The sequence below is a fragment of the Somniosus microcephalus genome, chromosome 5, assembly GCF_052327205.1.
Source record: "Somniosus microcephalus isolate GS21.2 chromosome 5, FLI_Smic_1.0, whole genome shotgun sequence".
Lineage (NCBI taxonomy): Eukaryota > Metazoa > Chordata > Chondrichthyes > Squaliformes > Somniosidae > Somniosus > Somniosus microcephalus.
Genome location: NC_140991.1, coordinates 219,448,611 through 219,476,421, shown reverse-complemented (window position 1 = coordinate 219,476,421; position 27,811 = coordinate 219,448,611). Strand labels below are relative to the sequence as shown.

The 27,811-nt window shown below is 45.1% G+C and overlaps 1 protein-coding gene across 5 annotated transcripts in view; it reads left to right on the top strand.

Moving 5' to 3' along the window:
• adcy2b (adenylate cyclase 2b (brain)) overlaps positions 1 to 27,811 on the top strand; it is a 779,528-nt gene that overhangs the window by 515,846 nt on the left and 235,871 nt on the right. For all 5 annotated transcript variants that reach the window (XM_085988701.1, XM_085988702.1, XM_085988703.1 and 2 more), the window contains 2 exons: positions 6,480 to 6,612; positions 26,311 to 26,487. In XM_085988701.1, coding sequence (XP_085844827.1) covers positions 6,480 to 6,612; positions 26,311 to 26,487 — 310 coding nt within the window. The remainder of the gene's footprint in view (positions 1 to 6,479; positions 6,613 to 26,310; positions 26,488 to 27,811) is intronic.

Below are 27,811 nucleotides of genomic sequence, written 5' to 3'. Positions count from 1 at the left end.
TATTTGCTCTGCCTTCCAAGCTGACTTGTTTTTTCCTCTATATTTGGCTGTACATCACCCCCATTATAGTTCCACATCCCCCTGCCAAGTTCGGTTAAACCCCCCCCCCCAACAGTGCTAGCAAACCTCCCCGCAAGGATATTTGTCTAGACTTCCAAAAGGCGTTTGATAAAGTGCCACATAATAGGCCTGCCAGCAAAATTGAAGCTCATGGAATATAAGAGACAGTGGCAGCATAGATACGAAATTGGCTAAGTGACAGGAAACAGAGAGTAGTGGTGAACAGTTATTTTTTGGACTGGAGGAAGGCACACAGTGGTGTTCCCCAGGGGTTGATACTAGGACCACTGCTTTTCTTGATATATATTAATGACTTGGACTAGGGTGTACAGGGCACAATTTCAAAATTTGCAGATGACACAAAACTTGTAAGTATAGTGAACAGTGAGGAGGATAGTGATAGACTTCAAGAAGACATAGACAGGCTGGTGAAATGGGTGGACACGTGGCAGATGAAATTTAATGCAGAAAAGTGCGAAGTGATACATTCTGGTAGGAAGAACGGGGAGAGGCAATTTAAACTAAAGAGTATTAAAGTGGGTGCATGAACAGGGAGACCTGGGGGTATATGTGCACAAATCATTGACGGTGGCAGGGCAGGTTGACAACACGGTTAAAAAAGCATATGGGATCCTGGGCTTCATAAATAGAGGCATAGGGCTGGATTTTGCTACGGGGGCGGGTTGGAGGTGGGAAACCCACATTCGGGCTTGTTGTCCCACCTCCATGGAGATGTGGCCAACCCACTGGATTTTCCTCTGATTGACCTTGTTGAGCCCGCCCTGTGGGCTCAGCAGGCCAATTACGGGCCACCCGGCAACAGGTGACGTCAGAGATTGACATTTCATCTGTCAAAAGCTTTTGGCAGATGAAATATCAGTGTTTAACAGCTGTTTGAAGCTGTCAAGCACTGAAAAACTGCTAATTCAGCCTCAGTCCTTTCTCAGGATAACTTTAAAATCATTTTGCTGCAGAAACCAAGAAGCTGATTTTTTTTTAAAAATCGGAGCTTCTGTGGTTCTTGCAGCCGACTCCCGACACCGGAATGCAGGACTCCTGTAAAGGTAAGTAAAAGTAAGTTAAACTTATTTAAACACTTTAAACACTTGCAAAACACTTACCTTTGCACTCCTGCACCCCTCACTCACCTGAACACTGGGCATCTCGACCCCTCCAAGACCTCAGACCCACGTCCCGCCTCGAAAACTTTTCGTGGTTTGGAGCTGTCGGGAAGCCCACAAACCAGCAATAAAAATCGCGAATAGGCAAAAAACTACCTGTTAACTACCTGTTAACAGGCAGTTTAATTGCCTTTAATCCCTTCCCGCCTCTGGGAGTCGGGTTCCAGCACTTGTCGGCAACCCGACTCCTATGAAATTGACATGGAGGCGGGTTGGAGGCGGGATGGGGTCGGGACCCCCAGATCTCCGATTTTTATCGCCCGCACGCCTCCAACCCGACTCCAGGGGCTTAGGAAAATCCAGCCCATAGAGTACAAAGCAAGGAAGTAATTGATGAACCTTTATAAAACACTAGTTCGGCCTCAACTGGAGTATTGCGTCCAATTCTGGGCACCGCACTTTAGGAAGGATGTGAAGGCCTTAGAGAGGGTGCAGAAAAGATTTACGTGAATGGTTCCAAGGATGAGGTACTTCAGTTACATGGATAGACTAGAGAAACTGGGGTAGTTCCCCTTGGAGCAGAGAAGTTTGAGAGGAGATTTGATCGAGGTGTTCAAAATCATGATGGGTCTAGACAGAGTAGATAGAGAGAAAATGTTCTCATTGGCAGAAGGATCAAGAACCAGAGGACACAGATTTAAGATGACTGGCAAAAGAACCAAAGACGACATGAGGAAAATAATTTTTATGCAGCAAGTGGTTAGGATCTGGAATGCACTGCCTGAAAGGGTGGTGGAGGCAGATTCAATCGTGACTTTCAAAAGGGAATTGGAGGAAAAACCTTGCGGGGCTACGAGACAAGGGCGGGGGAGTGGGACTCTTGCAGTGAGCTGGCACGGGCTCAATGGGCCGAATGGAATCTTTCTGTGCTGTAACCATTCTACAATTCTGATTTTATGATCATGAGTAATAGCAAAGATTTTTATACATGCAACAAAAAAAGAAACCAGTGAATGCAGAGGTGGACCATTAAAACACATTCATTTATGACTTAGGTTGAAGTTAGAGGACATTGTATAATCATTAAATAACTACTTTGCTTCACTCTGGAGAAGGAAAATATGATACTGGATGTACAAAGACGGGTAGAGATCTATGAAGCAAAGGAATTTTTCAATTCAATTAGTTTTAACCATTAGAATTTTCCTGTTTATTAGTATAAATTAAGGAAGCAAGGCAAATTTCCAGGTCCATAGAAGATAGGAGCAGGAGTAGGCCATTCGGCCCCTCGAGCCTGCTCCGCCATTCAATGAGATCATGGCTGATCATTTCTTTTTTTTTCTTTTTCTTTTTTTTTCCTGAAGGACTTCTCTTTATTCAATTTCACATTACAAGGAGGTTGGAGGACAAAAATTTAAAAAAATTGTGAGGAAAATAATCAGATTAAACCACAGCAATGGAATGGAAAAGCATATAGTCACATTACTTTTTTGAAGGGTGCATTGACAAATGGTTTCTTTCAAGGTGTCCAATACCAATTCTCCTGTGACAGCACCTCAGGGTATTGTTAAGAGTAAGCTGCTGAGTAATTCACTGAACTACAACAATCACCATGATCCTACAATTGCAGATTAAAGAAAACGAGTTCATGTGTTTATGCACTGAGTTTCGAATATTGAGTGTACACTGGCTTGTTCCTAATACTGCCTGTCACATACATTTGTGAACACATGCAACGGTATAAATATTTAGTTTGAAATTGTAATTAATTGTCAATGCTGCCCAGCAGTCACTCCTTATTTGAAGTGTTTACCACTCAGCACAGATACATTTTCTATCATTCGTACATTTGTAAGACGCATTATGATTCTTTAATGTACAGCTGTATTTTTCTATCAGAAGGAATGTGAGGTAGAACCAAATCGATTTCTGCTTAAGCAGCTACTGTTGGATGGGCATAACATGAATGTTTATGAAGGCGATTCTCCCCTCTCACCACCAACCATACTTCTCAAGGTTACATTTAATGAAATTATCCAGGACAAAGCAGCCCGCTTGATTGGCACCCCATCCACCACCTTAAACATTCACTCTCTCCACCACCAGCGTACCATGGCTGCAGTGTGTACCATCTACAAGATGCACTGCAGCAACTCGCCGAGACTTCTTCGGCAGCACCTCTCAAACCCGCGACCTCTTCCACCTCGAAGAACAAGGGCAGCAGGCGCATGGGAACACCACCACCTCCAAGTTCCCCTCCAAGTCACACACCATCCTGACTTGGAAATATATCACCGATCCTTCATTGTCGCTGGTTCAAAATCCTGGAACTCCCTACCTAACAGCTCTGTGGGAGTGCCTTCACAGACTGCAGCGGTTCAAGAAGGCGGCTCACCACCACCTTCTTGAGGGCAATTAGGGATAGGCAATAAATGCTAGCCTTGCCAGCGACGCCCAGATCCCATAAGCGAATTTAAAAAAATAGGCAAGGTAATTGGAGTGGGTGAATTTCCTCAGGATTCTTCCTCTCTGCTGCCGTAATTTCAGCGGGAATCAGCAGCGGCCCCATTTACTCGTGTATATGGGGTTTCTGCTAAAGTTATGGCAGCGGAGGGGGAGAAGTCCCGAGGAAGTTCACCCCATAATCTTCCAAGCTTCCTAGATTTAGAGATAGTACCATAAGGCTTAAATACTCCATTGTTCAAAAAAGAAGGAACGGACAAACCAAGTAATTTCAGGCAGTGAGTTTAATTTCAGAAGTGCAAAAATTACAAGAATCTATAATCAGGGACAGTAAGTTAACACATCAATAAATATAAGATGATTAGGGAGAGTCAGCATGATTTTGTGGAAAAGCGCTTATGTCTAACAAAGCTAATAGAATTCTTTGAGAGAGTCACTGAGTTGGTGAATAACGGAGGATCAATGTATTTTGTATGCATGGATCTCAGAAGATAATTTGATAATTTCTCATAAATGAATGTGAGTTAAAACTGAAGGACATGAAATTGGAGGCAGCCTCATGGCATGGATAGAAAATTGATAGGACGTATGATGCCAAAATGTGGGATAAAAGCAAGCACGGGTGTTCTCCAGGAATCAGTGCTCACTTATCCTTCTGTCTATAAATGACCAAGATTTGGAAATAGATAAGATTATAGCCAAAACTGCAGATGTTACCAAGCTAGGAAATATAATGGGTGATCCCATGCTTTCAGTAGGGAACTGTGCTGAACGGCAGTATGGGTCAGGAAATTGGAGGTAATGTTGTACCCTTATCTCTGTATCAGCTGTGGCTCAGTTGGTAGCACCCTTGCCTCTCAGTCAGAAGGTTGTGGGTTTAAGTCCTATTCCAGAGACTTGAGCCCAAAAATCCAGGCTGATACTCCAGTGCAGTACAGAGGGAGTGTTGTACTGTTGGAGGTGCCGTCTTTCAGATGAGATGTTAAACCAAGGCCCTGTCTGCCCTATCAGGTGAACATAAAAGATCCTATGGCACTATTTCGAAGAAGAGCAGGGGAGTTATCCCCGGTGTCCTGGCCAATATTTATCCCTCAATCAACATCACTAAAACAGATTATCTGGTCAATATCACATAACTGTTTGTGGGAACTTGCTGTGCTGCTGTGTTTCCTACATTACATCAGTGACTACACTTCAAAAAGTACTTAATTGGCTGTTAAGCGCTTTGGGACATCTGGTGGCCATGAAAGGCTATGTAAATGCAAGTCTTTTCTTTCTTTCCAACTTTGCTCCCATTGAACACGGCTTCCCTCTTGAAACACAGGATCATGGAATCACTCCATGGTGAATTGTAAAGAAGGGAGCTGCAAACTGAAAAATAAAATAGATGGATTAAACAAGTAGGTGGAATAATAGCAGATACAGTTAATAGAACTTATGCTTTTAGGCTTTACTTATGTATTTCTCATAAAAGTTCAACTAAGCTAGCTAAAAATTAGTTTTAGAGAACAAATCCTAGCACAAAAGGTCATGAAGGCCATAAATGCTGAATCAATTGAAGTGTTTAAAAGGGAGGTAGATATTTACTTGAGAAACATGGGTATTGGGGCATCTAAAAAAATGTAAGAAGTCACACAACACCAGGTTATAGTCCAACAGCTTTATTTGAAATCACAAGCTTTCGGAGCGCTGCTCCTTCTCCACTTCACCTGAAGAAGGAGCAGCGCTCTGAAAGCTTGTGATTTCAAATAAAGCTGTTGGACTATAACCTGGTGTTGTGTGACTTCTTACATTTGTCCACCCCAGTCCAACTCCGGCATCTCCACACCTAAAAAAATGTAGAATCGGGAATAAAATGTTAGAGCTGTCATGGTAAAATGATAAAGCAGGCCCATTGGAACAAATGGCCTATTTGTGTTCAATATGCAGTAACATACTCATCTACAATTTCAGTGTTTCTCAAACTGTGCAGAGTATAACATCTGCTGACAGTAGAGATAGAAAGAAAGAACTTGCATTTATATTTAATTTTAATGTCCCAAAGTGCTTCAAAGCCAGTGAACTACTTTTGAAATGTAGTCACTGTTGGTTTAGAGGCAAACGTGGCAGTCAATTTGGACACCAAGGCTTCGCAAATAGCAATGAGATAATTGACCAGTTTATTTGTTTTTACTAAGGGATGTTGGCCAGGACACAGGGAGACCTCCACTGCTCTTTTTTGAATGGTGCCATGGGATCTTTTAGACATGCCCTCAGTTTTACATCTCATCTCCAGCATTTTCTCAGTGCTGCACTGAAGTGTCAGCCTAGATTATATACTCAAGCCCTGCAGTGGAACTTGAACATATAACCTTCTGACTTAGCTGAGAGTGCTATCAACTGAACTCACAGGAGAGAGAAGAGTGGAAGCTTAAGGGTTACATCTGCATTTAAAAAGTCAGAATATGCTATAGACTGTCAGTCAACATTTACCAGGACAAATGACAAGATTGCCCATTCTTTCCTTCTTTCTCATTCCTCAGGATCTATAACTTCCAGGCCTCAGCTATCAGTAATAGTTCAATAATTTTCTGATTATAAACTGCAGAACTTGAGCTTTGTCTGCTTAATATCTTCATTACCATTTAGTTTCGTGGCATTCTTTACATGGGTGATTGGGGCAATGAACACTGGTTTACAAAGATTAATGGCTGTAATCCGTGTATGTTGAGAAGCTAAGTTTGAACTACCTCACAGCCATTTTTTAAGTCTTTGATTGTTCACATTTACTTTCCATAGTACTATGCAATCTTACTCTTATATTGTTCAACTTTATCTTATTTTTGACCCTGCTAGTCGCGTGCATATCACTTCTGTCACACTGGAGAATTTGAATGGAGCTTATAAAGTGGAAGATGGTAATGGGCATATCAGAGACCCCTATCTGAAGGTGCACAACATCAGGACCCACTTAGTGATTAACCCAAAGGTAAGTGTTAATTGGTTATCCTCCTCTCCTCTTTATGGTATAATTCTTTAAATTGGCTGTGTTCAAACAGTGGACTTGGACGACACGCGACCACCAATCTCTGGCAATGTGTGTCTCACTCCAGAAGCTTGAGCATAAAAATCTAGGCTGACACTCCAGTGCAGTACTGAGGGAGTGCTGGACTGTCGGAGGTGCCGTCATTCGGATGAGATGTTAAACCGAGGTCCCTTCTGTTCTCTCAGGTGGATGTAAAAGATCCCACAACACTATTTCGAAGAAGAGCAGGGGGGTTATTCCCAGTGTCCTGGCCAATATTGATCCCTCAATCAACATAATGTTGAATGGCGGAGCAGGCTCGAAGGGCCGAATGGCCTACTCCTGCTCCTATCTTCTATGTTTCTATGTATAACAAAAACAAAGGGCTAGATTTTCGTGGAGCCGTCAGGCGGGGTTTCAGGCGTGTGGGGGGGGGGGGGGGGAAATCCCCAATTTGGGGGTCCTGACACCATCCTGCCCAAAACCCCGCCCCACGTAAGTTTCAGGGGCGGCGGGTACCCGCCCCGCACTGGGACCCGCCGAAACCAGGCGGGAAGGGATTAGTGCAAATTAACTGCCTGTTAACAGGTAGTTAACAGGCAGTTTTTAGCCTAATCCCTATTTTGAGGGGTTTCGTGTGGGTTTCCCGACAGCTCCAAACCACGCCAGGTTAGAGCAGGTGGGCCGTCGGGTTGAAGGAGTTGGAGGGTTCGCGATGTCGGTGCTCAGGTGAGTGATGGGTGCATGAGTGTAAAGGTAAGTGTGTTTGGTGTGTCTAAAGTGTGTAAAGAACTTTTACTTACTTGTACTTACCTTAACAGCCTTTCTTCCTGTAGCCGTCGGGAGCGCATCACTCAGCCGGAACTGAAAGCTGAACAGCTGCGATGAAAAGTGACAGCCTTCAACTTTGAGTGCCGGTGACAGTTCTAACTGAGTCTGTGCAGAAGGACTCATGTTAGAACTCAGAGTGTCAGTGTTTCACAGCTTCAAACAGCTGTGAAACACTGATATTTCATCTGTCAAGAACTCTTGACAGATGAAATTGCAGTCTGTGACGTCACCTGTTGCCGGGTGGCCCTTAATTGGCCTGCTGAGCCCGCTGGGCGGGCTCAACAAGGTCAATCAAGGGAAAATTGCGCAGATTGGCCGGACGGCGAAGTAGGCTAGGCGGGTGAAAAACCCGAAAGGGGAAGTCCCGCCTTCTTCCTGACAGGTTCGGGAAAATCTACCCCAAAGTATCTGGTCATTATCACATTGCTGTTTGTGGGAGCTTGCTGTGTGCAAATTGGCTACCGTGTTTCCTACATTAAAAACAGTGACTACACTTTAACAAGTACTTCATTGGCTGTAAAGTGCTTTGGGACGTCTGGTGGTCATGAAAGGCACAAGTCTTTCTTTCTTTCTTTCATTGGCAGCCAAAAATTCAGCCTGTTGGGTACATTTATAATATTTATTCACCTAAAAGACTCTTGACTTAAATTTAGTTACAGAAAAAAGTAATTTTCATTTCTTTTGCAATTTTCCTGTTCTGCTGAACTTTTGTAACTGTTTCAATTACAATTCAATTGTTTTTGTTTAAAGCCTAGAAAAAACAAATACATAAAGGAACTCTTAAACAAACAGTGTCATTATTAATGGGCTGGAAATTGTGGTCAGAGGCTTCCAGTGGTCGAATGCCTCCGATCCTACACACCTACCTGGTGCCTCTGTATCTTTGGACTCTTGCAGTCCTGGGCCTCTATTTATGTACAAAATCCCCATAAGCATAATAGGAATCCCCTAAAAAACACATTTTCACTGCACTTAAATAAAAATAAATCATCGCGCTTAAAAATTTATTAGAATACAATTTAATTAAACATTTAAAACAAATATTTAGTTTTTTGAAAAATAAATGTATATATTTTTCAAGGGGCCAAAAATAACCTAAACTCATTTTAAAAGTTTTTGAATGTTTAATTGATTTTAAAAATTTTATTTTAATATTTATTTAAACCCTTACGCTGGTAAAAGAAGGCCTTATGCCTGCTTTTATCAGGCATAAGAGTTTCATGGGCATTCGCTGGGCAGGAGTTGGGCTAATCTCCGGCAGCAAATGTCCATTTCCATCGGATTCGTACGATCTGTCAAGCTGAAACTTTGGGGTTTTCGCGAATGTGCATCACACGGAAACCCAGAACTCGTGGGGCATTTATGACCACGTATGCACATAGGCCCCGGAAAATCCGGGCCAATGTTTTTTAAATGGCTTTTAATTTCTGGTTTAAAAAATGTTATTTTTCTGTCCTTTTTTTCTCATTTTTGGCTTTTGTTTTTTGCAGTTTTTTTTGTATCCAGAGATGTTCAGAAAGTTTATGTATGAACAAAAACAGCTGAATTGTAATTGAATTACAGCCTGTGGCTCAGTGGTAGAACTCTCACCTCTGAGTCAGAAGGTTGTGGGTTAAAGTTCCACTCCAGAGGCTTGAGCACAATATCTGGGCAGACAATCCAGTGCAGTACTGAGGAAGTGCTGCACTGTCAGAGGTGCGGTCTTCTGGATCAGACATTAAACCGAGGCCCTGTCTGCCCTCGCAGGTGGACGTAAAAGATCCCTCTGCACTATTGGAAAAAGAGCAGGGGTGTTCTCCCTCAACCAACATCACTAAAAACAGATTATCTGGTCATTTATCTCATTTCAGTTTGTGGGTCCTTGCTCTGTGCAAATCGGCTGCCATGTTTCCTACATTACAACAGTGACTACACTGGCTGTACTTCATTGGTTGTAAAGCGTTTGGGACATCCAAGGTCATGAAAGGCACTATATAATTACAAGTCTGTCAGTCTTGAAGCATTTACGAAAGTTCAGCAGAACAGGAATCTAGCAAAGGAACAGTGGGCATGAAAATACAAATGTTCACTCCGCCTCAGGGATTGGCAAACCATCTAATACATGCTAGAGTGCTGTGCCAGTTTGCAGCACAATTTATAATAATGATAAGGAATGCTTTTAAAGTTGAAGTGGTACAAGGTGAAAAAGGGCAAATCAAGGAGACCAGTTACCAAAATTAGACTTCCTATACCTCCTGTTATGCCGCCAACCATATCTGCAGGCCCTGGGACACTTGCCAAGCAATGACTGAGGACGACTGCCTCCAAAGGCCCTGGGTCGGCAGGAGGCTAGTTGCATAGCTCTGTTAGTAACTGTAAGGATACATGCAACCACCTCTTGCATTAGGACAGCTCTGCCAGTGGTAGATAGTCGCCACCACCACCGTTAAATTTATGCCCCTGCCTCCTTCCATATGGATCACCTGCAGTATCAATGTGTTGGCCACAAATGTATTAAACAGGTGATGCAGAGAGCAGGGCTGGATTTTGCCAGCCCTGGGGAGGCGGATTTAGAGGAAAATGGCAGAATCTGGGGCTGGTACTTACCTCTCCACACTTGCACCCATCACTTACTTCCACAGCGCACTTTTGCACCCCTCCGACCCCCGCAGACCCACTGCTCGCCTCGGTGACCTGGCGAGGTAAGTATGCCAGGAAAATGGCAGAATCTGGGGCTGGTACCCATCCCGCCAGCAACCCGCCTCCGTGCCATCTTCCCATGCCGGGTCCCATCTCCTGGAGGCAGGAAAGGGATTACAACCACTTAACTGCCTGTTAACAGGTAGTTAACAGGCAGTTAAGAGGATTATCCTCATTTTTCCACCAGAGGCGTGGGCTTCCTGAATTCAGGAAACCTCGCCAGGTCACCGAGGCGAGCAGTGGGTCTGCGGGGGTCTGCGGGGTGCAAAAGTGCGCTGTGGAAGTAAGTGATGGGTGCAAGTGTGGAGAGGTAAGTATGTGAGGTGAGTGAAAAGTGATAGAAAATGTTTACTTACCTTTGTTTCTTCCTGCAGGCTTCAACAGTTGGGGATGCGGAGACTCTCGCATCTCACCGGCAGACATGACAGATGGCTGCTGCATTCTCCGATGCAATAGCCATCTGATTTCTGCTCACAAAAGAAGTTTGATGAGTCTTGAATACAAGCTGTCAAACGATAACAATTCATCTGTCAAAAATTTTGCTGACGTTCTCTGTAACCGGCTTCCCCTTAATTGGCCTGCTAAGCCCGCTGGGCGGGCTTAACAAGGTCAATCAAGGGAAAATAGCGTGGGATGGCCACAAGTCGATGGAGGCAGGACTAAAACCCGACAAGCAGCAGTCCCGCCTCCAATGTGCCCCCATTGGCAAAATCACCCCCTAGCATCACAACACTTTCATCTCCTTTCTCATTAAATAGCAATAGGAGCATAACATGGCTGTCCAACGTCACCACTCTAGCCACATACCTTGATTTCTACAAGACAGTATGCTTCAAATAATATTTTGAGAATTGAGGTTTGTGAAGTGTATTTTCAGTCTATTTGCTCTATTTAGTACAGTTGTACATTTCATAGTCAGTCAGTTTTAGAACAACATTATTTGGGTTTGAAACATTTTAATGGAAGTCTAAAATTAGATGTTAATAATCAGCAGCAGTTATTTGAGAAGTAATAGCTTGCTGAGCAGTGAACAGAGTGCATGGAAAATTGGTTCTTTTTTAGTGAAAAAGGAAACAATCATTGGCCCGGAGTTTGCTCTCAGTGAGGAAGGAACGACGCTCACCAATCACCTCGCTGCCCACAGACTTTTTGCGGGCTTGTCAGCGGAGATTTCTTCTAATCCAGCGTCCTTTCCAGTGCAGCACCCTCTACAGGGGATTTGTGGCATGTGTGAGCAGTGAAGCCACAGCGAGGCTCTTCAACCAATCAGGTTGAAGAATCCTCACTGAGACACGCAAAGTCCAAACCAGGAAGTATAAAGCAGGAAATAATAATTAGATTTAAATGATGTACAGAAAGCGAAATAAAGATTGGGACATACAGATGGGATTAAGGGAAAATTAATTTTTCAGGGCCAGAGAGGTTGTTCAACAGTAATTATCACTTATCATGCCATTAAAAACTTACTCCTCAATGCACCAGCCCTAATTTTTTCAGCCATTTATAGTGCGGAACTAATGGGCAATTACAGCAAGTTCCCTGGAACACACAAAGATTACTTGGGATGCTGAGAGAGGTTGCATTCCATTTAAATAGGAAAGTTGGTTTGATAAGAAAATATGCCTGGGGGAATGAATGACTCAGAAGAATAGGAATAAGCTTTATTATTTATTCATTGGATCCTCTGATTCTAGATGTAGCTGCACAATGCATTATCTTTTCAAATGTACCCTGTCCTTGAAAAAATTATAGTCATGCAATTTTGAATTTACATTTGTACCATGGGAATCAGTTTAATTTTAAAATATTTTAATCAGGTACATTTAATAATTGCAGATTAGTTTGTACTTTATTTTTCTTTCTAGAGGTTTTCATTGTATATTATTATGCATTCTACTCCTTTGTCTCAAAAATAAATTTTTTAAAGTGCTTTGTCTGACACACATGGAAGCCCATCACCATGTATTAGAGTCGACAATCCAAGCAACTGCGAAATCTATAATTTGGAATTTGTGTTTTCCCAATATAGAGAGTGCACTCTCTCTCCCATAGAGACATACCCCACTTAACTAAGTCCAGAGAGCTTTGATGCAAGGATAAGGCCGCAAAATTCTGTACTTTAGCACCAGCTGTTAATAAAATGGCAGACGCCTCATTTCCACCCACTTCTGGCACGGGCCGCAGCAGCCACCATTTTGGGCAGGTTGGTAGCGCGGCCGTTGCCCGCATTCGCCAGTAGAATGTTAATGACTCAGATCGTGACGTCAATCAGCGTGCCACGCTGATTTGACGCACAACCTGCTATTTTGCAAGTCGCCGCTCGACTGCACAGCCTCTCCAAATCACATACAGCAGAATGTGAGTTCAGCTGCACGAGAGAACCCCCACCCATGGTATTTAAATGGGTCATCAACAACTTGCAGGTGACATGCTTTTTGATTTCTACTGGTTCTATGTAAGTTTGTGCAAATGTTTGGAGATTTCTACAGTTATTTTAAGTTGGTGAGGTGACAGGGATTGGTGCTGCAAGTGGAGAAGTCCTTGCTTCTGAATTCAAGGATTCTGCTTAGAGCACTTGCTCCCAGTCATGGGGGCTCTACTTGCAAGCCCCCTTGTGCTGGAGTATCACAAGGAGATAGAATCATAAAATAGTACAGCACTGATGAGGTCATTCAGCCCATCGAGTTTACACCGACTCTTTTGAAGAGCAATCCAGTTAGTCCCACTCCCCAGCTCTTTCCCTATATCCCTGCAGTTTTTTCTCCTTCAAGTATTTATCCAATTTCCTTTTGAAGGCTACTATTGACCCTGTATCCACCACCACATCAGACAGTGCATTCCAAATCCTAACCACTTGTTGCGTAAAAAAGTGTTTCCTCATGTCACTGCCGGTTCTTTTGCCAATCACCTTAAATCTGTGCTCTCTCGGTATCGACCCTTCAGCCATTGGAAACAGTTTCTCTTTATTTACTCTATCCAAATCCTTTATGATTTTTAACACCTTTATCAAATCTCTTAACCTTCTTTGCTCCAAGGCGAACAATCTCAGCTTCTCCAGTCTATCTGCATAACTGCATTCCCTCATCCCTGGAACCACTCTAGTATATCTCTTCTGTACCCTCTCTAAAGCCATCATGTCCTTCCTAAAGTGTGCTGTCCAGAATTGGAAACAATACTCCAGCTGGGGCTGAACTAGTGTTTTATTTTGGTTTAGCATAAATTCCTGGCTTTTGTACTCTATTTGTAAAGCCCAGGATCCCATATGCTTTATTAACTGCTTTGATATCCTGTCCTGCCGCCTTCAAAGATTTATGCACAAGCACCCCCAGGTCTCTTTGTTCTTGCACGCCTTTAAAATTGTACCATTTAGTGTGTATGGTCTCTCCTCATTCTTCCTATCGAAATGTATCACCTCAAATTCTCTGCATTGAGTTTCATCTGCCATGTGTCCACCCATTCCACCAGCCTGTCAGTGTCTTCTTGAAGTCTATTACTACACTTCCAAGTTCCGTGTCATCTGCAAATTTTGAAATTGTGCCCTGTACCCCCAAGTCCAAGTCATTAATGTATATCAAAAACAGCAGTGGTCCTAGTACTGAACCTTGAGGAACTCCACTGTTTACCTCCCTCCAGTCGAAAAACAGCCATTCACCACAACTCTCTATTTTCTATCCCTTAGCCAATTTTATATCCATGCTGCTACTGCCTATTTTATCCCATGGACTTCAATTTTGCTAACAAGCCTAGTAAGTGGTACTTTATCAAACGCCTTTTGAAAGTCCATATGCACAACATCAACTGCACTGCCCTCATCCGCCCTCTCTGTTGCCTCATCAAAAAGTTAGTCAAACATGATTTACCCTTAACAAATTCGTGCTGGCTCTCCTTTATTAATCCACGCTTGTCCAAGTGGCTGTTAATTTTCTCCCGGGTTATTGTTTCTAAAAGCTTCCCGACCACCGACATTAAACTGACTGGCCTGCAATTGCCAGGTTTATCCTTCTCTTTTTTGAACAAGGGTGGAACATTTGCAATCCTCCAGTCCATTAGCACCACCCTTGTATCTAAGGAGGATTAGAAGATTATGGCCAGCAGCTCTGCAATTTCTACCCTCACTTCCCACAGTAACCCAGGATGCATCCCATCCAGACCGGCTGACTTATCCACTTTAATTACTGTCAGCCTGTTTAGCGCTGAGATCAGCGCTCAAATGATGTTAGTGAGCAGGCAGCACGAAATCTGCGTGCTGCCTGCACCACTTAGAAGAGGCACAGGCAAGTAGCGTAGGCTGTGACACCACCCGTTTTCGGGCCTTATCCAATTTCTAGGCCTTTTTACATTTTTGCCTGCCAGTCTTTGGCGCCAATTTACCCGAGCCAGATCCCTCCTCAATTTGCTCAAATTAGCCCTCCTATTTTTATTCTAGATTGCTCTTTGTCCTTCTCCATAACTAATCTAAACCTTACAATACTATGATCACTATTCCCGAGATGCTCTCCAACTGTGACATTCTCCACTTGACCCATTTCATTCCCCAGGACTAGATCCAGCAATGCCTCCTTCCTCATTGGCCAGGAAATATACTGATCAAGAAAGTTCTCCTGAACACAATTCAGAAATTCCTCCTCTTCAGTGCCCTTAACCCAAGCCCTGCCCCATTAAATATTGGGGTAGTTAAAGGCTCCCATTATCACTACTCTATAGTAATTTCTTTGGAAACATGCTCCTCTATCTCCTTCCTACTATTTGGTGGTCTATAAAATACACCAAGTAGCGTAATAGCTCCTTTATTGTTTCTCAATTCCAACCAAATAGATTCTGTCTTTTATCCCTCAAGGACATTCTCTCTTTCTAGCACTCCAATAATTTCCTAAATCAAAACTGCAACCCTCCTCCATTTTTTCCTTCCGTCTTTCCTGAATATCTCGTACCCAGGAATATTAAGCATCCAATCCTCTCCTTTTTTGAGCCAGTTCTCAGTTATCGCCACTACATCGTATTCCCACATGGCTATTTGCACCTGAATCTCACCAACCTTATTAACCACACTTTGTGCATTTGCACACCTGCATTGCAAACCTAACTTAGACCTCTTCATATTTTCTATGATCCCACCCAATTCTGTATTATTTCTAACTATAACTGTCTCTCTCAGTCTGCTGTGCACCTTGTTTATACTTTTTAATACTAGTGAATTAGTTTAAACCCTCCCCCACAGCACTAGTTAACCTGTCCACAAGGATATTGGTCCCAACTCTGTTCAGGTGCAGCCCTTCCATCTTGAACCGGTCCCTCCTGCCACAGAACTGATCCCAATGTCCCAAGAATCTGAAGCCCTCTCTCCTGCACCGTGTCTCTAGCCACGCATTAACCTGCCATATCTTTCTACTTCTGCTCTCGCTATCGCGTGGCACTGGGAGTAATCCAGAGATTAATATCTTTAAGGTCCTGCTTTTTAACTTACTCTCTGGCTCCTTAAACTCTGACTGCAGGACCTCAGCCCTCTTCCTCCCTGTGTTGTTGGTTCTGACCTGGACCATGACTTCTGGCTCTTCCCCTTCCCCCCACAGAATGTTCTGCACCATCTCCGTGATGTCCATTACCGTGGCACCAGGGAGGCAATGGGTATCACGTCAACGGTAGCAGAACTGCCTGTCTGTCCCCTTGACTATTGAATCTCCAATTACTACTGCATTCCTGCACTTTGCTGTAGCCCCCTGTGCAGTCCTTTGCCTCCTAGTACCAGGCTCAGGACTGCACTCATTTCAGGTATCATCACCCTCACCGGTATTCAATGCTGAATATCGGTTTGAGAGTGCCACACTCCCAGAGGATTCCTGCATTGCCTGCCTCTTCCTACCCTTGCGGGTGGCCACCCACTTGCTATTCTGATCTCTGTCTGGCTGTGGGGTGACTGCCACCTGAAACTTGCGATCCAGGACACACTCAGCCACCCGTATGCCCTGCAGTGAACCCAGCTGCCCCTCAAGCTCAGAAACTCTCAGCGTGAGTTCGAGCAAACCTGGGTCACCGAGACATATGAACCGTTCTGAAGTTCCCATATAACGCAGGAATTGCAGGCTACGGGTCATAGCTGTCCCTCCATACTAATTGGAAACTTAAAATAAACTACTTAGATACAAGGTGATTTATATAATTGCTGTTAACCATGTCTAAACTACATGCAATTTTTGTATTTGCTCCTCAAAGCAAACTACCCAAAGACGAGATTATTTACTCAAGCTTAACAAAGACCAGTGAGCTACCAAATACAAATAAACTAAATATTACATACTTAACTTAGAATCCTCGGGTCCTGTGCCTCCACTCCTAATTTTGAGTTGGACGTGAAAAACCACCTTACTCTTGCAAACCGAATTCCTACTATCACCAAATTCTCAGCTTCCGCTCTGTTTGCGATTCATATTGACCCCCTCTTGAGCACTGAGCCAACCAGCAGCACATTTAGCGCTGAGCTCAGCGCTCTAATCATGTAAATGAATAGGCAGCACCAAATCTGCATGCATCCTCCACCACTTTGAAAGGGCGCGGGCAGGTCCCCGTGCCCGTTTTTGGGCCCAATCCAATTTCACCCCCTTAGTGTTTGCAGAAGTACTGCTGCAATTGAACTAGTTAATATTATGCAGCTTACCAGTACAGAGCACTGGTAAGCTTTCCATTGCTTGTCCAGTTAGGACCACCTACCTGTAAGGCATTGGTCATCTGGAAACTGAGTAAAAGGGTCGCAGTCCCCAGTGACAGGTCTAACCCTCCGTGTTTCACTAGTGCAGCATGCTGATTGGAGTACTCCAGACCTCCCTGTTTCAGCTATCAGATTACTGAGTCAGCCACAGAGGGATGACTCACTTCAAACTTCCATTACAGACGTGTCATCTTGGAATCACTTTAGCCTCAAAGAGACAATGCTTACTGTCCCCTCCCAGGCAAATCGTCACTGATTAGTTGTTCAGCAACTGACAAGCATAAGTTTGCGTTCTCAATAGGTGGGCAGCAGTTACCAGGAGCTCCTTACAGACTGCACGGTGCACAACACAACTCACCATAAAACCTAGTGTTTAGCACAATAAATGTTGAGGTAAGAAACCTGGGCTGGGGGCGATTTTCAGTGAATACTTCAGGCACTAAAGAGGTAAAGAGGTGGCCAAGATGGGGTCTTAAACTGAAACGCTGGTTTAGGCCACATTTAGTGTAAGATGCCATCTTGCTAAAGGAGTTGAAGCCAGCGCTAGGAACGGCTGCCCGGAGGCTCGTTAAGGGGCTGATTGCCACTTAAAATGCCTGCTAGCGCTCATTAAGAGGCTGCACGGTATTTTGGTGGCTAGCGCTTCAACTAACGCCCTCTCCTAACAGCGACCAGCTGTTTGGGAGTAAACATAGCGTTGATGTTGATTTCAAGCGCTACTTAAAGGGATACTCACCACTTAAAGGGATAATACCATTCAATGATCATTGCTGCTGGAGCTGTGAAGAGGACCTTTGAAACACATCGAAAGACTTTCTGAGACACTTTGTCAAGACTTCACTAACACTTAACAACATTTATTCCGGAAATTCTCTGAGGACTTTACCTAAAAAGAGTAAGTGTTGTGCTACTCCACCTTATAGGAGTCACCAGGAGAAGGGGACTTCTTGGTCATGGGAACCTTGCTAGATGACCCCCTTAGTCTGAATGAACATAAGAATTAAGAGCAGGAGGAGGCCATAAGGCCCCTCGAGCCTGCTCCACCACTGAATAAGATCATGGCTGATCTTCGACCTCAACTCCACTTTCCCGCCTGATTCCCATAGCCCCTTGATTCCCTTAGAGTCCAGAAATCTATCTATCTCAGCCTTGAATATACTCAACCATTCAGCATCCACAGTCCTTTGGGGTAAAGAATTCCAAAGATTCACAACCCTCTGAGTGAAGAAATTCCTCCTTATCTCAGTCTTAAATGGCCAACCCCTTACCCTGAGACTGTGCTGCCCAGTTCTAGACTCTCCAGCCAGGGGAAACAACCTCTCGGCATCTACCCTGTCATCCCCCTCAGAATCTTATATATTTCAATGAGATTACCTTGTGATGAAATATGCCATTCATCAGGCACTGTATTCCCTGTGTTTAGTTTAGTTTCAGTTTCATTTCCTTACCTGTATTGTACTGTGTGTAGGGCTCCGCCCATACCTGGCCCCTACTTAAGCAAGCCCCAGCGTGTCTCACAGCAGTACAACAGATCTCTGGATGAGAGACACTTCTCCAATGTGTATTACTTTCTGAGTTAATAAAAGCCTTGCTTTGCTCCGTTAACGTCGAGTCTCGGATTCATTGAGGCACATCATACCTCTCACTTTTCTAAACTCCAGAGAATATAGGCCCAGTCTACTCAATCTCTCCTCATAGGACAACCCTCTCATCCCAGAGATCAATCTAGTGAGCCTTCGTTGCACTGCCTCTAAAGCAAATATATCCTTCCTCAGATAAGGAGACCAAAACTGTGCACATTACTCCAGATGTGACCTCACCAAAGCCCTGTACAATTGTAGCAATACTTCCTTACTCTTGTACTCCAACCTCCTTGCAACAAAGGCCAAAATGTCATTTGCCTTCCCAATTTCTTGCTGTACCTGCATGCTAACTCTATGGGGGAGAAATTGGGTAAAGCCCCGTTTGGGGCGCTAGTTCTGGCGAAGCGCAAAGCCTAGCGCCAGTTGCGATTTAGTGCCACCTGGCGCAATATTGGGTTGCGGCGCCCCCTAAAGGTGATTGCGGCGCTAAATCAGGCGCTGCACGCTACTCTTAAGGCGCTAACCCGGCGGCGCAACCCAATTTCGCGGCGGCGGGGCACAGCGAGGATGCTGTCAATAATCATGTTCCCTGAGACACAGTGGCACCGGCCAGCTCTTAAAGGGGCAGGTCAATTGGCATCACCAGACACACTCACTGCCTTGTAGGCCTTCAAAGTGGTGGGAGCCTACCTGTGGCGCACCAGCCTAGCAAGACATGGAAAGGGTGAGGCAGAGGGCGGAACGCCTCACTGATGGAGCATTGGATGCTTTGGTTGGCGCAGTGGAATCAAGGCCAAGGAAGATGGTCGGAATGTGATTTATGTTTTGGACAGTCTCCCGGGTGTGAGAGGCAGTTATGTGTCAGTGTATTAGTTTTGCTTTCTGTTGCCATAGCTTTCTCATGTTTGAAGGAACCACATTTTGTTTAATGAAACACTTTCTTCATTTACAATGGCCATGCCTGCTATTTACATGCATCTTGCCCTTCATTGGCTTGGGGGTATCAGACCGGTTCCATTCCTGTTCTTGGAATGGCAGCAAGCATTCCGTGAGAGGGGCCTAGAAGCTACTTCTGATCAGCCTCTGACGCGCAGCCTGAGAAGAGCTGCTCGCGTAGAAGTTCAGGCCAGCAGGCATCTTCTCAGCCACCGACAGAGATGTCCTGCACCTTATCTGAGGCTGCAGATCTGGCTGAAGCAGCTGGCACAGCTCAGTCACCACCTCCTTTCTAAATCGCAGCCTTCTGACACACTGCTCCTCCGGCATGTTCATGTAGGAAAACTGCTGTCGGAAAACCCTGCCAGCGTAAGGTCTGCTGTGGTGATGTCTGTTGGCCCTCCTCCATCTGGCCATGCCCGCCCCCCTCTCCCAGCGTCTCAGTGCCCTTTCCAGATGATTCAGCAGCAGGACATTCCCCTCCAATGCAGCCCCCATAATAAGTGCCCACAGGAAGGTTCCCCATTGTCAAGGCTCACCAACAGCAAGGTGATGGTCAGAAAGCTGAAGATCGTCTGCCTGCGCTGGCTCAGTGGTCAAATGGCTCTCAGTGTGCAGCTCAGCAACTCTTTGTAGCTCTCGAGGAAGTTGTGCTCCAAAAATGGCTGTCGCTTTTAAACCACACCAGTCCCCTTTAAATAACGCTCCTCCAGCCCGAGAGTGACTTGGTAAGGTCCAGGTAAGCTGTCACTATTAGCGCCAGGTGCTACGGAGGGGGGCGCCACTGAATTTCCAGTCCGGGGCGCCCAAAAGGCGTTGCACACTCAAATGACATCATAATCAGCCTGCGCCCATGAGCGGGTGCTAAGATTTGGCGCCAGCGCTAAATGCATGCTCAATATGGGGCGAGGCACTAGGCGCCTTGCGCCCGCCCGGAAATTGGCTAGCACCCCACTTCTCGGCCTCTTTAGGCATTAATCGGTGGCGCTAACAACCGAATTTCTCCCCCTATGTGTTTCCTATATGAGGAAACCTAAATCTCTCTGAACACCAACATTTAATAGTTTCTCACCATTTAAAAAACATTCTGTTTTTCTATTCTTCCTACCAAAGTGAATAACCTCACATTCCCCCACATTATACTCCATCTGCCACCTTATTGCCCACTCACTTAACCTATCTACAGGAAACTTTCTGATATCCGGCACTGATGGGACCGAGCTGGTGCCGTAACATCAAAAGTGCCGGACATACCAGAGTTAATGTTTAAACATACAGAACTGAGAAGCTCCGTGTGAATCAACAAACCCTGTTGCTTAGCAACAGCTTCAAAACAATCGGCTGCAGCTGCAAGCATCTGTAGCTGAAGCTGTTGCTATAGCTACAGACCTTGCAGTGCTTGACTGGGAAAAAAAAAGCAACGAGAACTGAAAAAACATATAGAAAATGGCTCCTGATTTTTGCCGTTAGATCGAGTATTCCGGACATATAACCTCTGGATAAACCAAAGTTTCCTGTATATCCTTTTGCAGGCTCTTTGTGTCCTCCTCACAGCTTACTTTCCCACCTAGCTTTGTATCGTCAGCAAACTTGGATACATTACACTCGGCCCCTTCATGTGAGTCATTAATATAGATTGTAAATAGCTGAAACCCAAGCACTGATCCTTGCGGCACCCCACTAGTTACAGCCTGCCAATCTGAAAATGACCCATTTATCCCTACTCTCTGTTTTCTGTCCATTAACCAATCCTCTATCCATGCTAATATATTGCCTTATCGAATGTCTTTTGGAAATCCAAATATACCACATCAATTGGTTCCCCTTTATATACCCTGCTAGTTACATCCTCAAAAACTCTAACACATTGGCTAAACACAATTTCCCTTTCATAAAACCATGTTGACTCTGCCTAATCATATTATGATCTTCTTTAATAATGGATTCCAGCATTTGCCTGACGACTGATGCCAGGCTAACTCACCTGTAGTTCCCTGTTTTCTCTCTCCCTCCATTTTCAAATAGCGCGGTTACATTTGATACTTTCCAATCTGCTGGGACCATTCTAGAAACTAGGGAATTTTGGAAGATCACAACCAATGAATCCATTATCTCTGCAGCCAGCTCTTTTCGAACCCTAGGATGTAGGCCATCAGGTCCAGGGGATTTGTCAGCTTTTAGTCCCATTAGTGTCTCAAGTACTTTTTCTCTACTCAACTTAATTACTTTAAGTTCCTCAAATCTCATTCGCCCTTGGTTCCCCACTATTTTTGGTATGCTTTTTGTGTCTTCTACTGTGAAGACAGATACAAAATATTTGTTTAAAGTCTCAGCCATTTCCTTATTCTCCATTATAATTTCTCTTGTTTCAGCATCTAATGGACCAATGATTACTTTTGCTAGTCTCTTCCTTTTTACATACTTGTAGAAGCTCTTACAATCTATTTTTATATTTCTTGCTAGTTTACTCTTGATGCACTATCAATTGCTACAAAAGACTGGAGATTGAGAAAGTAATAAACAGGCTTTTATTACCAAAGAACAGAGCATGCCTCTTGTGGTTGCCTGGTATCCAAAAGGGCTGGAGGCTTCTGAGCAGCGACCTTTATACCCAGCCATGAGGGTGGAGCCAGGGGCGGAGTCAGCTGAGGCATGCACAGACAAGTACAACAATATGCAAGAGTGAACAACAGTACTAACAGTGAACAACAATACTAACAACAGTGGTTTACCACATTCACCCCTTGTTTAGAATTGAGTCCGGCGGGGTGAAGTGCACTAAAAATTCGTGTACTGAAGTCTATCAGGAGGCCTCTGCTGTCAGGGGGAAGGAGGCGGACTTGATGAGGGGTCGGGCTTTATCCGCATAGTTGGGCACCCACTGAGCATAGTAAGAGAAAAACCCCAGGCATCTCTTCAGTGCTTTCTGGCAGTGGGGGAGGGGGAGCTCCATAAGGGGGCGCATTCTATCGGGGTCTGGGCCGATGACTCCGTTCTCCACTACGCAGCCAAGAATAGCGAGGCGCGTAGTACGAAACATACATTTGTCTTTGTTGTATGTGAGATTCAGCCGCTGGGCCGTCCGGAGGAATTTCTCTAGATTAACGTCGTGGTCCTGCTGGTCGTGGCCGCAGATGGTGACGTTGTCTAGATATGGGAAAGTGGCCTGGAGCGCGTTCTGGTCAACCATCCGGTCCATCTCCCGTTGGAAGACAGAAACTCCGTTGGTGACGCCGAAGGGAACTCTGAGAAAGTGATAGAGCCGACCGTCAGCTTCAAAAGCTGTGTACTGGCGGTCCTCAGCCCTGATGGGGAGCTGGTGGTATGCCGACTTCAGATCAATCGTCGAGAACACCCGGTATTGTGCTATCTGATTGACCATGTCAGATATGCGGGGGAGTGGGTATGCATCTAGTTGGGTGTAGCGATTGATCGTCTGGCTGTAGTCAATAACTAGGCGCTGTTTTTCGCCAGTCTTCACTACCACCACTTGTGCTCGCCATGGGCTGGTGCTACTTTCAATAATCCCTTCCTTCAGGAGTCTCGCTACCTCGGATTTAATGAAGCTCCTATCCCCAACACTGTAACGCCTGCTTTTGGTAGCGATGGGCTTACAGTCGCGGGTGAGGTTAGCGAACAAGGAGGGGGGGGGAACTTTAAGGGTGGAGAGGCTGCAAATGGTGCACGGCGGGCGATTTAAAAGCTGCTGGCTGCAGACTGTGAGTGGGGGGAGGGGTCCGTCATACGCTAATGTGACACTCTTAAGGTGGCACTGAAAATCCAACCCCAGTAGAACGGCAGCGCAGAGATGGGGCAGGACCAGAAGTTTAAAATTTTTGTATTCTGTGCCCCTTACTGAAAGGGTCACTACACAGTAGCCACCGACGTCCGCTGACTGGGCTTTGGAAGCCAAAGAGATCCGATGGCGCGTCGGCAGGACCGGGAGAGAGTAACTGCGCACCGTGTCGGGGTGGATAAAGCTCTCCGTGCTCCCGCTGTCAAAAAGGCAGGTAGTGGCGCGGCCGTTTACCGTAATATCCATCATGGACCTGGACAGTTGATGAGGGAGAGATTGGTCCAGCGTCACGGAGGCCAGCGTATGGTCGAGCGAGTCGATGTGGTCGTCAGATGAGGCGGTGGTTGAGTCCGGCTCCCCCGTGGTTGAAGTCGGAGGCGTCCAAGATGGCGGACAAAATGGCGGCGCCCACGGTCCCGATCCCCACGCGGCTGGGGGAGCCCAAGATGGCAGACAAGATGGCTGCGCCCACGGTTCGCACGCAGCGCTGCTGGCGTTAGCGGTCTTCCCTTTGCAGGCGCTAACGTAGTGACCTTTCTTCCCGCAGCCGGAGCAGGTAGCATTCTTCGCGGGGCAGCGTGCTCTAGGGTGTTTAGCTTGGCCACAAAAATAGCATTTTTGTGCCTTGGACATCGCTGCAGCAGTCGGAGGTGGCGGTCCCATGGCCCAAGATTGCGGCGTCCACGGCGCGGGGCGATGAGGGGAGAAAGCGTCCATATTTCTGTGGGCCGCGTCGAGCGAGAGCGCGAGGGACACTGCCTTTGTCAGGTCTATTTCACCCTTCTCCAGCAGCCTCTGCCGGGAGTAGTCGGACCTTAGACCCGCAACGAAAGCGTCTCGTATCAATCCCTCCGCATGTGCCGCGGCCGATACTTCCTTGCAGTCGCAGCCGCGTCCGAGTACCCGCAGTGCCCGTAGGAAGGCTTCCACCGATTCCCCGGGCTGCTGTCTGCGAGATCTTAAAAGGTGCCTGGCATAGACCGTGTTAACCGGGCGTGCATACTGCCCTTTCAGTAGGTCGATAGCCGCCGCGTAGGTCGTCGCATCTTGGATTAAAGTATAGACTTGGTGGCTCACCTTCGAGGCCAGGATTTTCAGTTTATTTTCATCAAGAGTCACGGTCGAGGCTTCCAGATACGCCTCAAAGCAACGCAGCCATTGTGCGAATTTAGTCGACGAACCCGCTTCTTGGGGGTCTAGGTCCAGGCATGTTGGTCTGAGGGCTCACAGCAGCGCCTGCTGCTCAGCGTTTTGCGCCATCGGTTGATCAGCATCCGCAGCCAACATTTAACTTTGGTAATAAAATTGATGCACTATCAATTGCTACAAAAGACTGGAGATTGAGAAAGTAATAAACAGGCTTTTATTACCAAAGAACAGAGCATGCCTCTTGTGGTTGCCTGGTATCCAAAAGGGCTGGAGGCTTCTGAGCAGCAACCTTTATACCCAGCCATGAGGGTGGAGCCAGGGGCGGAGTCAGCTGAGGCATGCACAGACAAGTACAACAATATGCAAGAGTGAACAACAGTACTAACAGTGAACAACAATACTAACAACAGTGGTTTACCACAACTCTCATTCTATTTTCTCCCTTTTTATGAATTTTTTGGCCATCCTTTGCTGGTTTCTAAAGCTCTCCCAATCCTCAGGCTACTGCTATTTTTCGCAACATTATAAGCCTCTTCTTTTAATATAAAAATATCCTTAATTTCTTTGTTTGCCACGGATTGTTCACTTTTCCCATGGAATTTTTATTTCTCAATGAAATGTATATTAGTTGAGAATTTTGGAATATTTCTTTAAATGTTTGCCACTGCTTATCTACCATCATACCTTTTAATCTAAGTTCCCAATCTACATTAGCCAACTCATCCCTCATACCTATGTAATTGGCTTTATTTAAGTTTAAGATGAGGAAAGAGAGGAGGACATGAGGCCAGGCAGAGCAGCATCAGCTGCTGTAGGAGAGAGGGACAGGAGGGCAAGGTGGCGTCCTTCCCTCCTGCAGATACAGGACATCCCTCCTCCCCTGGACCTCCTTCACCAGGACCTCCAGTGCCACATCCGAAAACCTGTGCGTTCTCTCCCTCGGTCCCTGCGGCATCCTGCAATGTACTACTGTGTGCCAGCCAGAGCACTCCACACCTTCAGTGGAAATGGGCGCGAAGAGCCCACATATACTGCTCCATGAAAATTGCATCTAATCAGCACTTGAGTGCTAAAACTGCAGGTTTCTGGTTAGCGCCTGTAGGCACGTTCAAATCATGATAATCATCAATTAGCCTGAATATTGCATGCTAAATCCAGTCTTTTGGGCAGGTGTTTCTTATTAGCACAGCACCCATTTAGCGCCTGTTTTCACCCTTTAACCAAAATAGTGCCCCATGTCTGTGGCCAAGTGATGCAGTGACACAACACTCCCACCCCCATTTGCTGGCTGTTGAGGAGCCTGTTGTCCCAGTATTGTGGACATACCAAAGTGAGGCCTACTATTAAGTGATAATGCTTCTGGCAGCAGCATAAAATCTGACTGGAGATTTCACTGAGGTCTAAAATGGGTGTCTCTAACTATTTGTCAAATTGGTTACACCCACTTATACCTGTTAATCAGGTGTAACCAATTGGAAAATGCACGCTGTTGAATTTGAGAAGCAGGGAGCCGAGTTAATTGAAATGACCAAAATTGCTGATGCACATTAGTTTAATATTGACTGTACCTACAGATTATAATTGGCTCCCTTGCATGGTCAGACTTTTACGGAATTGTTCTTCCCATGATGTCATCACTATTGGGTAGATTTTTCAAAGCCTCCCTACGTGCAAGGACTTGCAGAATCTATCCTTGTATATGTTCTTAAATCTTTTTTATGTAAACAAAGCTGACTAATGACATCGATGAAAGGACAGAAAAAAGAGGTGAAAGTTATTCATTATTGTTTGTAACAGTGTGATTTTGAGAAAGAGTGCTGGTAGCGAGATTTCTTTAAGGTGGGTGTGATCCTAAGGGATCACTTTAACTTTTTATTCTAATAATGTGTATTTTTTAATGTGAATTAATGCAAGATGTAGAATATCTTGGTCATGTGACCTTTAGAAAGTACTGATTTTTAGCATCTTTGTTTTTAAATTTACAGGTGGAGAGACGTAGCCCTCAGCACCATTACAGACATCGACACACTGCAGATGGAGCCAAGATGAGAGCTTCTGTCCGTATGACCAGATACCTGGAGTCCTGGGGAGCAGCCAAACCCTTTGCACATTTACACCATCGAGACAGTATGACAACTGAAAATGGCAAAATCAACACTGTTGTAAGGATGAGCTGGTGTATTTTATTTTTTGGGAGATTATTCTAAAAGTGTTAACTTTCTTTTGAAGCTTATGACAGTACAAAGTCAGAACACTTTTAGAAAAGTATCTATTACAAGAAAACCAAGTTTCACTCGTGGATGTATTGTATTGACCTTTGTCATAATTGTGTTGCCTCTGTATAGTTTGTTACATTGTGGAACGAACCTATGGGAAGTAATAGTGGTTCTTGTTAGATCCGTGATTCAGTGGATAAATAATTACACGGATGCTGTACATAAACAAATAACAGGTCTTTACTGGAGGAGGGTAATCTCTAGACTGGGTTACAGAGGCATGCGCACAGCTTATATACCGGTGTGGTCACTGCCGGTACTACAGTATACAGGAGCTGTAAAAAGTAGTTCTGACTTAAAGCACATACACTACAATTCCTCCCTTTTTAGATTAATAATACCCCCTTAATATTCAAATAACAATTACATTTTTACATGTACATTCAATAACAAAAAGTCCATTTATAGATTCAGTCTTTGGGGCGGCTTCCTGACCCTTTCGGGATAGCGCCTTTCCGGAGGTTCTTGTTCTTGGTGCAGAGGCGATTCTGACCCCCTTTCATTGGGTAGTTCATCGGGTTCCACTGCTACTGGGTCTGAAGTAGATGTCGGGTTCATCCCCAGGTACTCGAGACATGGGGTTGATGCATTCCTGTGATGCTAAGATCTGATCGACGTGGCGTCTCACAATGTTCTCCCCGACATCCACTGTGTACATTAATGGCCCCTGCCTTGTACATATCGTTCCGGGTTGCCACTTCTCTGTTCGATAGTCCCGGGCCAAGACTGGTTGCCCTACATTGAAGCTCCTTGTCGGCTTCTCGTTGATGTGCTGGAATTGTTTGTCCTCAACATTTCTTCGCACATTTGGTCTGAGCAAGTCCAGACGAGATCTCAACCTTCGGTTAAAGAACATCATGGCCGGGGTCTGGTTGGTAACTGCATGTGTCGCGTTTCGGTAGGCTAATAAGAAATTGTCCATCTTATGCTGTAGTGGAATTTCCTCGTCGCACATGGCCTTTATCGCCTTCTTAAAGGTTTGTACGATCCTCTCAGCCAATCCATTAGTGGCTGGATGATACGGGGCGGATGTTTAATGCCTTACCCCATTCCTTTTCATGAATTTTTGGAACTCATCGGACACAAACTGTGGTCCACTATCAGAGCAGATCTGCTCTGGCAACCTGTTTCTGGCAAATATGGTCTGTAGGACTGCAATCGTTTTCTCTGTAGTGGTTGAAGACATCTTTATCACCTCAGGCCACTTTGA